The sequence below is a fragment of the Telopea speciosissima genome, chromosome 5 (genome assembly GCF_018873765.1).
Source record: "Telopea speciosissima isolate NSW1024214 ecotype Mountain lineage chromosome 5, Tspe_v1, whole genome shotgun sequence".
Classification (NCBI taxonomy): Eukaryota; Viridiplantae; Streptophyta; class Magnoliopsida; order Proteales; family Proteaceae; genus Telopea; species Telopea speciosissima.
The window spans coordinates 61,457,915-61,470,942 of NC_057920.1; the positions used below are offsets into that span (position 1 = coordinate 61,457,915).

General features: G+C 40.9%; 1 protein-coding gene across 1 annotated transcript; it reads left to right on the top strand.

The window, feature by feature from the left end:
• Positions 1-1,807: 1,807 nt before the first annotated feature.
• Positions 1,808-4,884, top strand: LOC122663186 (putative disease resistance protein RGA4). The gene is made up of 2 exons (XM_043858889.1): positions 1,808-2,837; positions 2,936-4,884. Exons 1-2 carry the CDS (start codon positions 1,808-1,810, stop codon positions 4,882-4,884), a joined length of 2,979 nt encoding a protein of 992 aa, XP_043714824.1.
• Positions 4,885-13,028: the final 8,144 nt, after the last annotated feature.

Consider the following 13,028-nt stretch of genomic DNA (forward strand, 5'->3'; position numbering starts at 1 on the left):
TGAAAAAATAGTTAAAAAATATAAGAAGAATGGTAGGTTAAATAGATTAGTAGGTTACTAGGTGAAAAGGAAGGGCAATCTAGGTATTTAAAAACATGAGAGTAGAAGGACATGTAAAAGTTTAAAAGTAAGGTAGTTTTAGAAAAGAAATTTCAAGTAGGATAGTTTTAATAAATATAGGCTAGGTGTAGGGTAATCATACTAATTACCCCATATAAGTTTTCTTTAGGGCGGCGGACCCTTGAGATTCCATATTTTAAATTCCGACATTTAGACCATGGAAATAGCATCCTTTTTATCTTGAGTGCCTTTAATTGATGAAGTTGTTGCAAGATTTGAGAATTTATTATTATTTGGAAATTACTGACTTTCCCTTTAGAAGTCACCAATTACTCTTGAATTTGTTAGCATCCTTTTTCTTTGTGCAGAGTTTATGCAGCTTAATTTCTTCTCGCTTCTACTGATCGAATTTCCCATCCAAGCAGCAGGTCTTCCTTTACCCTTATTAATTCTTTATTTTTGAATGGAAACATTAATTACTCTTCTTGAATATATTCATTTATGTGGGAGAACAGCATATGTGTGTGCTTTCCATATGTACTGAATAATTGATTAATTTCCGCTTCAATTCTTGTATACACAGGAATTAAAAATGGCAACGAGAGATGATGCAGCAGCAGCAGCAGCTAGTAAAGAATTGATGATCTCTTCTACCACTCTCGGACGATCACGAGGAGGAGGAGGTGTTTGTGTTCAGAATAAGGAGTACGAAAAACTTCAGCGTATTTTAAGGGAGACCAGAGTGATTCTTATGGATCTAGAAAGGCGGTATTTGTTGGGGGATGTTACAAGTGTACGATGGAGCTGGGTGGAAACGATGAATGAATTACATGAGGAAGCAGATGACGTGTTAGACGAGTTCTGCATCATAATGAGGACACCCAGAAGAAGAAGAAGAAAGCCGGCAGTAAGCATTCGTAATTCCTCCTTTTTGTCAGTAGTACTGTCGTCCTTCCATCATCATCCATTTTTATTTCGTAGCAGAATGTCTCGTAAAATAAAGGATTTCCAACATGTTTTAGATAATCTGAATCGGGAAATGAAATTATTACCCGATGATTCTAGAAGACGAGTGGTAGCAGCTGAGAATAAGCATGATGAAATAGGCCGCCCACTACTAACTACCGCTGCAGCTGATATTGATTATGCGGCTGTTGAAGAAGAAGAAGAAGCATGTAAAAGAAGAAGAAGAAGAAGAAGGGATGATGATGATGAAACACAGGTAGTAGTATTTGGAAGGGAGAAGGACAAAACAAAGATTGTTAATATGATATTAATGGCGGAGGATCCTCCAATAAAAAACAACGTCATTAATAATCATGATGGACAAATGCTATCTGTCATTCCAATATTGGGGATGCGGGGCCTTGGCAAGAAAACACTAGCAAAGATCATCTTTGATGATGAGTCAATAAGCTCACATTTTGATCTGAAATTTTGGGTTGATAATGTGTCGTATTCGAGGTTTGACGTGGAAAGGATTGTAGAAGAAATAATTGAACAGTCACCTCGAAGAAGAAGTAGTACTAGTTGGGGTGATGTTTTAACAACAAATTGGGACAATTTACAGCATATTTTACAAGAGATTTTGAGTGGGAAAAAGTTTTTACTTGTGTTGCCTGACATGGTTTTGTGGAACATAGCCAAATGTAAAGAAAGATGGTATAATTTTAGAACTTTGTTAGGAGTGGCCTCCAAAGGGAGCACAATTATTGTAACAACACCATCTAGCCAAATTGCGTCATTAATGGGGACTACAGTTACTCCATATGAATTAAGTGGACTATCAGGAGAAGAAAGTTGGGCATTGTTCAGGAGAAAAGCAGCATTAATTAATAATGGGAGATCATCAGGAGGAGGAGGAGGAGGAGGTGCAGTGAAGAATGCAGATGATGATGATCTAGTCTTCAGAATAGGAAAGGAACTTGTTCTGGAATGCAAGGGTATTCCGTTGGCGTTAACACTTCTAGGTGCCATGATGCGCTTCAAGACATTTAATATACAAGAGTGGGAAACTGTTCTAAATACTATGAAAGTACTACGAGGTAGCAATAATGATGTTATTGATTCCGTGCTGAAGATTTGTTACAATGACATGGAGTCACCATTGAAACGATGCTTTTCATATTGTTATTCATTACTTCCTGTGAGGAATTCTACAGTTGAGAAGAAGAAATTGATTCAACTATGGATGGCTCAAGGTTTACTAGAAGAAGAAGAAGATGCGGCATATTCAAAGATTAATAATGAAGACGAGGAGGAGGAGGAGGAGGAGGAGAATAGAGGTAATTCATATTTTAAATCCTTGGTTCTGAGGTCCTTCCTTCAAGTTGTCAAATTCGATGATAAAGGTGAACCTTTAGAGTGCAAGAAACATGAGCATTTTTTAAGTTATTTTCGATGGTTTCGGTATCGTAGTCCATCAGTTTTTGGTCAGAATGTTTGGAATCTTCGGACAATGCTTGATTGTCGTCCTAATGATATTTATCCTGGTTGGTTGTTAAATTATAAGAGGCTACGTGTACTAGAACTTCAACACTTGAGAAAGGATGATGAGTTGTTGCTATCCTCAATTGGAGATGAGTTGATGCACTTGAGGTATCTTGATCTTTCTCATGGTCGGTTTAAAGCATTACCTCCCTCCATTTCCAAACTCTTCCATTTGCAAACTTTGAAGCTCTTACATTGTAGACATCTTCAAAGATTACCCAAAGGATTGAGAAAACTGATCAACTTGAGGCATCTAGAAATTGAAACAAGGCTCAACATTCCAAGAGGTTTAATACGGCAACTGCATAACCTTCGAACCTTAACTTCATTTAAAGTGGGCGGCCACAATAACATTATTGTGATGATGATGATGATGATGATGAAGGTGCTGCTGGTATTGAAGAACTGGGATGTCTACAACAACTAGGAGGAAGTTTGAGTTTAATTGGTCTCGGCGATGTAAGAAATGGAGCAGATGCTAAAGCAGCAAATTTGAAGGAGAAAGCAAAACTCCAGGAGTTGACATTAGATTGGGAATCGGATTGGCATGTTTATACCAATGAGGATGATAGCAGCAAAGAAGACGATGTCGTCTTGGAGGAACTCCAACCTCATCAAAATCTGTTACTTCTGAGGTTACTACGTTTCAGTGGCACCAAGCTCCCTACATGGTTGACGATGTCACATCATCATCTCTCAAATTTACAGGAACTCTGTGTTTACTCATGTCAGCATGTAAAATCTTTGGATCTGACAGGCTTGAGGCCTCTTCGGAAACTGATGATTTCATATTGCGAAAATCTGGAGTATGCAGGAGTCGAGGGTCTCATGCAGTTGGAGCTTTTGGAATTCAAGGGATGTGATAAGCTGAAATCTCTGCTTGCAGCGCCAGCGAAGAATAAGAAGAAGGGTGTTGTTGTAAATGATCAGGAAGAGCATCATCATCATCAAGTGGCGGGTTGTTCTTCACGAGAAACTCCAGCTGCAATCACTGAAGATACTGGAGAGAATCTTGTTAAACTTGTGAAGCTGCAGATCCAAAGTTGCGATAGTCTTACATCTTTACCAAAGAAGGAGGTGTTGTTGCTGCAATCACTGAAGACACTGCATATAGAAAATTGTGCAAATCCAATGGTTTTAACCAAGGGCGGCTTAGAATACCTTTCGTTGCTTCAGCACTTGCAGATAGAAAATTGTCCAAATCTAAAGAAATTGCCAGAGGGCGTAGGGAATCTCTCATCTCTTCAACACTTTGTAATTAGAGAATGCCCTAAGCTAATGTTTTTATCAGAAGAGATGCAACACTGGAGATCGTTGCGAACAATGAGTATATTTGCGTGTACAAATCTAAAGGCACTGCCAAGGGAAATCGCAGGACTTACATCACTTCAAGAATTGGAGATCAAGGGGTGTGATTTCTTGCCCTCTTTTCCAGACGAGATGCAATCAGGATTGAAGTCATTACAGATGCTGAAGATTGAGCGGTGTTCAAATTTGGTGGTTCTACCTGCCGGCCTGGGCAACCTCTCATCGCTTGAAGTATTGGAAATTTCAAGTTGCAATAGCTTGATGTCTTTGCCAGCTGGAGGGATGCAGCAGCAGCAGCAGCACTACTTAAGAAAACTAGAGAGACTGAAGATTAAAGGTTGTGATAATCTGGAAATTTTACCAGAGGACTGCCTAGGGAACCTCTCAACCCTTCGTGTGTTGACTATAATTGGTTGTCCTAATCTACAAGTTCTACCAGAGAGCTTGGGAAACCTCCAAAACCTCCATCTGTTGGAAATAACTGATTGTCCCAATCTAAAAGCTCTACCAAGGGGCTTGGGTGAACTCTCATCACTTCGATCTTTGTACATCCGGAGATGTCTTAATTTGACGTCGTTCCCCGACACTCTGCTGCACATGACATCTTTACGGGTACTTTGGCTGATTGAGTGTCATAAACTAAAAGATTTGTCCAGCGGGTTGAGATCTCTCTCAGCACTTGAGAAGTTGACCATCTGGGGATGCCACAGCATCATCGAGCTTCTGCCACAGGGGATTAATATTCAAGACCTGATGAAATCATTACGAGAGCTGACCATTTCACATTGTTCGAAGCTGGAAACCCTGCCGGACGGATTGGAGTACTTGCCGTCACTTAAAGAGCTGGTTATTTGGAACTGCCCCAAATTGAAGTCTTCAGAGATCGTGATACAAGGGCTGAAACGGAGAAAAGAGGAGAGCATGGTGTCATGGTTGAAGTTACGAAAATTGAACATAAAAGACTGTCCTTACCTGGAGACCATAGATGATGATGATGATGATGATGATGATGATGATGCATCTTAATCCCGTGTTAACATCGTCCTTAATTACTCCTCCAGCCTACAGGTTCGTCTTCTGGTACCTTCTAGTCATTTCTTCCTTGAAAATTTTCATTTCTATCCTATGCTCGAAAAATCTAGTGTTTGTTTAGCTATTTAATTATTTCTTCTTTCCCCTGCATTTTTCTCTAAATATATATTTTGTTTGTTGTTGGACACGTTTGTTATGGATAGTAAGGCATTTTTCAATGGGGTGGTTGTGGTAATTGGCAGTTGGTCTTGAGTGAGATCTTGATGAATTTATTCTCTTACATCCACATATAAATATGGACTTTCTTCTCTTATGTCACCCCCACCCCCACACACTCTTTTCCATGTAACGTATTTTCTTTGTTTTCCTTTTATTGTCATTCTAATGTTTTTTGTTTGCTCTCTTTTCTATATCGACTCCAAATGTTCTTCTTTTAATTTCATGGGTTTTTTTATGTTATTTTCATATCATTCAAATTATCTTTATTCCATTATTGCCTTCTTTTTTTATGCCTGCTTACTCTGTTATTGCCAAAGTATGTATTCCTTTTTTTTTTTGTTGGTAAAAAAAGTATGTATTCCTTTTGATCCTATGAACTGTTATGTCTTATTGTTTCCCTCTTGCCAACAATATTTTAGCATTTTGGATGAATTTCTTTTTTACTTTTCTTTTGGATGGATTCATATCTTATAGTTTGTTCAAACTTTCAGAGGCATATAATTCTCCTTTCTTTCTTTTACCCTATTTTTTTTTTGTTTGAAAGATTAAAAGAATTTTATTCTAGGCTTGATGGGCTGAGGAACCTAGAGGCATAGAAAAGCCCAAACAAGACAAATCTTCATTTTATGTCTGTAGTTACTCCTGGCTTTGCTCATGAATAATAGTAAGCTCTATGAGAATAGTTACAGTAGAGCCAAGCATAATTCTAACTTAATGAGACAGACATCCTTGAACTCCTCCATAGCTATATGGATGTACAGATCTATTTTGTATTTGAAATACCTACTAACTAGAACATTAGTACTTGTGGTGGCATCCCAAGTTCCTTTGCCTCGATCTTCTACCTAGATTTTGAGGAACCAACCTAGATTGGAAACTCTTCATGTTTCAATCCAATGGGTCAAACTTTACAATAAGAGGTCTTCTGGAGTTGATCCACATTGATTGACTCCACAGGCACCTTATAACTGTCTTTGTTACCTGGCTTTACAACCAAATTTGGTGCATGCATGTCCTGGATCTGAGTTTTTAACCCAAGATAGGTCCCACCCACCTTTATCAATTTGTAGAATTTCAAGCAAATCGAGTTTTCCATATGGCAGAACAGACCCTTGAAAACTGGTTGAAATGTGGACAAATGGTTGAGTTGGAAAACTAGGATGCACCTCTCTCTATCCAATGGTTCAGGTTGGCAGCATCATCCCTCCACATGGCCTAAATCCAGATTCCTACCTTTACTTTTCTTTCTTTATTTTTGTTTTTCTCCTTAACCTCTCTTTGCTCCTCTCAACTCTCTAATTTTTCCTTTTTAGTTTTGCTTTAAGAGAGTGTTTGAATGTCACTTGTTTATGTGTTGTCATTTTCTTCACTATGATTTTAGTTTGTTGATCATTTTCTTCATTGATTTGCTTTAGACTTTATTATTAATTGTGACTCACTTTTGTTGATTTATTGGGTTTATTTCTTCTAGCTTGAACTAATAGAATATATGGGAATCAAAATGTATTACACTTTGTTCTTGCGTTAAAATAAAATCATTAGGCTATTTTGTAGTTAAAATCTTATCTCAAGGGATCTAGAATTTGTTTCTAATAATTTACTTTATTTCTCACCCCATCCCTACAATTATGATGTTTCAACCTTTTTTTTCTTTCAACTATGATAGTGCGCCCCCCCCCCCCCTCCGAAAAAAAATATTTTTTTTATACCCCCCCCCCCAAAAAAAAATCTATTGTAGATGTACATAAACAGTTTCTACTCCACTCATTTATGCTTTTGAATGCCAGGTTTACAATATTAGACAAAAAAGTATTGTAATTTTAAACCATTATGACACTATGCAATAGAATTGCTAGACGAATTGTGATCATGTTTAATAAAAATCTTCTATCATACTGCAGGGTGTGCCACAGGATGTACACTGCACACCCTGCAGTAGGGCATAGGATCCAAACTCATCAAACTATCTCCCTTTAATGTGGCATGTTTCAGCCTTATAGCCTGTTGGATTTGGCAAAAGAGCAACTTTATCAAGTTTAAAAAATTGTTGACAAAGTAGCCTTACCCTTGCTTTCGCAAAGAGGTTGTTTTCAAACTTGAACCAGTGGCCACTTGGTTGCTCCATTGTAACCAAGTTTGGAAACAACCTCTTTTCAAAAAAGAGGAATAAAGCTGCTTACATTATAACCCTCCCCAGACCCTGCAATGGTGGGAGTATACGTCCTTTAGAAGACAAAGTAACTTTATAACATATGGCTAATCAAGGTCTCCCTTTAATTAGCATTTTCTGGATCTACTTGTCCTACCACATGGAAGAGAACACTATACAACTGCATGCTTGTCCACAGAATTTATCACCATCATCAATTAGGATGACCCAATCGATATGTAATGCCTTACTTGCCGATGCTGTTGATTTATTATATTTTATTTATTGTATTGGCAGGTTGATCTTAGATGTTTTCTGAAGCCGGTGTTGAAGGATGCTTTGTTTTATAAGGTATATGAATATTATAATATTTTGTATGTCTTGTTGATGTTGGATGATTATTTTATTAATTTAATGTTGAGTGTCTTCTTATTATTTTATTTTATGTTGATTATCATAAAGATAAGCTGGATGTTTGTTTTTTTTTTATTTTATCAATATGGTAAGCTTGATGTGATGAAATTATTATTGACCTTGCATGTATTTATGTATTATTATATAATTAATCTTATTATTTTAATATAGAATGTAAGTTTTACTAGAGTGATTATTTTATTTTTATTTTTACTATGGTTTGATTTTCCATGTGTAATATTGTTGAGCTTATGGAATTGAGATATTAATGTTGATCTATGGTAGGGGAGTCAAACGTCAATTCGGTCTGGTTTCGATTTATTTTGATTTTTTAGTATCAAGTTAATACCGGTTTAGATCGATTTTTTATATATAGTTATTAATAACTTGGCATGCAACACGTTAGCACCTAATTTAGCTCTGCAGGTGCACGTTAGCATCCAAACTCTGTAGGGTTCGATGGCTGATCCTCCCGCCGCAAGGGGGGATCGCCCACCAGATCCACCGAGGCTGGCAGGCTCTGGTGGCACGAATGTTCGCTCCTTTGCCTCGATGGTAGCGGCAGACCATCTGTCGCCGTTGAGGACTCCGGCGATTGAGGTTAAAACACCTTCGCTTCACATGGGTTCTCCGGCGATCTTCTTCTCAGACGCTGAAATCGCCATGTATGTGGAATCGTTTCAGATGGCACTTATGGCGAAGTGTGCGTTTGGGAAGCCAACTCTGTTTGAGATTAAGCGAGCCTTGCAGTCCTCTTTCCATCTAGCGGCTGATGTGCAGATCTCTACGTTGGACTCGCGGCACCTTCTTCTACGTTTTGCCAATCATTCGGACTTTGTGCGGGTCTGGCTGAAAGAGCAGATGGTGGTCAAGGGGTTTCCATTTAGATTCTTCAAGTGGACTAGATTCTTTAAAGCAGGGCTGGAATTACCAGTGGTGCCTGTTTGAGTTTCTTTCCCTAACTTGCCGATCAACCTTTACCATGGGAATTTCTTCTGATCGGTGGCTCGGGCAGTTGGAAAGGTGTTGAGGGTGGATGGGGCGACTGCAGACTGTACGAGAACAGTCGCGGCCAGGGCCTGCGTGTAAGTGGATGTTCGCTCGATACCCCCGAGAGGATATGGATTGGCTACGGCTCGTCGGGTTTCTACCAAAAAGTCGTGTACGATCGGTTACCGTCCTACTGTATGACTTGCTCCAAGTTGGGGCATATTAAGGAGCACTGTCGTAAAGGGATCAAGGGTGGAATGTTGATTCTAAGAGCCCATACGGCCAAGGGGAAAAACCAGCAAGGGGAGAATATCAATACGATGGTGGTGGCTGTTTAGTCGGACCCAGAGATGGTAGCAACAAATGGGAACAAGGGGAAAGCGTCAATGGGGCAGAACCAGGGAGAGGGCACTAGCCGAGAGCATGTAGTGGAGCCAGGGGGCGCAGTCCAAGTTGATCCGGATGTAACAATGCCGCTGCAGGGAACGGTGAACTTGGGTGAAGAACGTCTTCAGTGGTGCCCCACGGGTAGAACCTTGGCGCTGATGCAACATGAGAGGACACCTAGGTCCTCAGGAAGTGACAACGATGCTGCTTCTATGTCAGAGGGGGAGTAAGGGACCGATGGCTTGGTGGTAAGAGCTTCTGCTCTTAATGGCAGCAGGAAAGGGGAGGTATCTGCAAGGCCCAAGGACAAATGTGGCGATGCAATTCCTGCTACAAAAGATGACAGCTATGTGGATTCGGCTAAGACGGATTTGGGCTGGAAGGCCACGGTGGATGAGCTGCGTGTGTCCAGCCTGGTGGTTGACAGAGCTTTTAATGCTTTCCTTAAGCATCTTACACTGGAGAATGGTAACAGTAGCCTGGAGGTGGCACCTCCCAGTCCTTCAGATAAATGTTGTATTGTGCCTGAGTTGCCTGGCATGTTGAAGCCCAACAGGATGATTACGAGGTGCATGGGATCCGCACCTCCCCCACGTCGTGTTTATAATGATTGTACTATTCTGGAATGTTAGAGGATTGGGGAACAATCCGTCTCTTCGGCTTCTGAAATCTGTGATTATGTCGGATAAGGTGGATTTGGTTGCGATTGCGGAGCCGAAAATTCCTTTGGCGAAGGCCTCACGGATTTCGAGGAAGATTGGGATGGATGAGGTGGTTTCAAGTGGGGTGGAAAATGGAGAACGACTATGGGTGTTCTGGAAAAAAGAATTGTAGGTCAGATTGGTCAAAGATCAGGAACAGTCAATCGCTTTGGAATGTACCTATAAGTACCGTGGTCCTCAGGACGAGGGTTCCTCAGCCTTATGGCATTAGGGGTTGGTTTTGATGAATAACGACATATCGTTCTGACATATCATCATGGGTATTGGGATCATGCATCATAAAGAAATGGAGTCACCACCTAGGATTAGGGCCTAGGACCCAATGGTGTAGCCCCACCCAAGATTAGCGGAAAAGACTACGTGATTCCATATGGTCTGATCAGAGATTCAGGATAAGTAGTCAGGTTACGAGAATGGGAAGGTATTAGGCACCCTTCTCGCCTGGATAAATTGGTCTTTCCATTAGCTGCTTGTTTTTTAATATTCTCCCTTAATAATATATCCTATACTGACATGCAAGGCTAAGTTATGATGCACTAATCATGACAAAGAAAGAAAAATCATTTACTATGTATACTAAAGCGAGTTACTTTAATTGTCTACATTATGCCAAAATAATAAGAAAGAAAGAGACAGATACTTGTCAAGAAATACAAGAAATAAATGAAAATGTACCAAATACGAAATATGTGATGTCCCACAGCTCAGGTGGAGACGGACGATCGGCTTACCTCTCTCTTGTTGGACAGAGTAAAGACTATATGAAATGGGTTTCATTACTCAGGCTTCGGGCAGAGCAACGGCTATATAAGGGATTCTCGTTATCTGTATACAGACAGAATAACAGCTATAAAAGGAGTCTTTTGTTATTTGTGCACAGACGGGATAACGACTCAGAGGGAATGAAATCACTCTTTTATCGAATGGATAATCGACGGATCTACCCACACTCAGGAACCTGGCTTTAACGGATACTCTCTCGAGATAAAATCAGGGCTAAAGGGGGTGGATCTCACACTAGGAGGGTCTCCCCTACCCTGAAAATCCATGAAATGATGGGAGGGGGACCCTCCTATTTATAGGGGGTGTCTCACCCTTCTGACCTGGATAGGTCCTCCACAGCGCCGTGGAGGACAACCACAGCGTCGTGGATGACGTCAGCCTGCTGACGTCGTAATCCTCCATGGCGGTGTGGCTCCATACACCATTGCCGTAGGGGACCTCCACAGGGCTATGGGACATTGTCCACGGCCCCGTGGACAGTGTGGTCCCCCTCATTTCACCTTTTGGGCCCAAATGGGTCATTTTTGGGGTTCAGGGTGTGTCTGAGCCCAATACCTCCTTCAGTATTTGGTAAAAGGGTATTATAAGTCATTTTAAGGATGTTAGGGTGATTTGGCTTAGATGTAGGGACAAGAATCCTTCTTGAGAGAGATACTGATGTATGTCCATGTCCTGTTGTCATCATCGTCGGGGGTGACAAAATTCAGTGTCTACAGTATCCTTCAAAATTCAATCACGATTTTGTTTTCTTTTGTGCATGGCCACTGTTCGGTGAGGGACCGTAGACATCTTTGGGAAGGTTTACTGGAAATTGTTGCATCTACTAACCTCCCTTGGGCGGTGGGAGGAGATTTCAATGTGATGTTGGATCCCAATGAGAAGGCTGGTGAGAGGCCGGTGGCACTAACTCTCTGGAGGAATTTAGGAACTTTGTGGGTGCTGGCCTATTTGATGGGGTTTTCAAGGCAACTCATTCACTTGGTCCAACAACCAATGCGGTGGAGGTACAGTAGTGTCTTAGCTTGGCAGATTTTTATTTATTGGATCTTAGGCCAATACCTTTGCCACTTCTAAGGTATCTCACCTTAACCGGACGTGCTCTGATCATGCTCCTATTTAGCTTTGGTGTGAAACTCAGGTGTTGCAAAGGCCTTCTAGCTTCAGGTTTCAACAGATGTGGATCTCCCACCCGGGCTTTATGGACTTTGTCACAGAATGCTGGTCGACGCCAATCTATGGATCCCCCTGTACTCCCTTTTTGCAAAACTCAAAAACCTGCGAGTTCAGCTTCGATCTTGGAATAAAGCAGTGTTCGGTAATATCCACCAAAATGCTCATAATGCGGAGGATAGAGTGTGCAGGGTAGAGTTGCAGTTAGATCAAAACCCGTCCAATACCACTGGAGGGGTGCTGAGTGAAGCGAGGAGGGCCCTGAATGATGTTTTGCTGCAGGAGAAAATCTTTTGGCAACAGAAATCCAGAGTGCGATGGCTTCAAGAGGGAGAAAGAAACACTAAATTCTTCCACACCATGGTAAATGTGCGAAGAAGAAAGCAGTGTCTCTCTAAAATTAAAAATGGCAATGGGGAGTGGGAGTGGGTGACAAATGAAGTGGGTAACGCTGATGAAGTTGTTAGATTTTTTTCTGATGTTTTCACGTCTCAAGGCAGCCAACATGATGAAAATCTGCTGCATGATATACCCTCATTAATCTCTAAAGAGGATAACAAATTTCAATTGGCGTCTCCTTCCTTAGAAGAGGTTAAGAAGGCGGTTTTAGGGCTCTCTGCGGATAGTGCCCTAAGCCCTGATGGATTCATAGGTTACTTTTATACGACCTGCTGGGAGATTATTGGCAACGATGTTTGGGAGGCTGTGAAAGATTTCTTTGTAGGTGGCTTCCTACCGCGATGTTACACTTCTGCTAACTTGGTCCTTATCCCCAAGAAGGACAACCCAGAGGTAATATCTGATTTTCGCCCCATTAGCTTGTGCAATTTCTCTTACAAAATAATTGCTAAAATTATTTCTCTAAGACTGGCATGCTTACTCCCTTCTATTATATCAGAGGAACAAGGTGATTTCATATAGGGCAGGAATATTCATGACAATGTGGCTTTGGTGCAAGAGGTCGTTCAAAACCTTAACAGGGACACCAGTGGTGGCAATGCAGTTCTAAAGTTGGATATGGCCAAGGAGTGTGACCGATTAAAATGGGATTTTCAGACCCAAGTCTTGAGGAAGTTTAGCTTTGTAGATGACTGGATTAAGTTAATCATAAAGACGGTGGAAAATTGCTTGTTCTCAGTGATTCTCGATAATGGTCCTTCAGGGTTCTTCAAATCCACAAGGGGGATATGACAAGGCGACCCTTTGTCCCCCTCGCTTTTTATCATTGCGGAGGAGGTCTTAAGCAGGAGATCAAGAACACTTTTTGTTGAAGGAAGAGCAAAATTTTTTCAACTCCCATGGGG

Coding starts and splice junctions, on each gene's coding strand:
- LOC122663186 (XM_043858889.1), top strand. CDS start 1,808: ATGGGGACTACAGTTACTCCATATGAATTAAGTGGACTATCAGGAGAA. Junction 2,838..2,935: donor AAGGCTCAACATTCCAAGAG/GTTTAATACGGC, acceptor ATGATGATGAAG/GTGCTGCTGGTATTGAAGAA.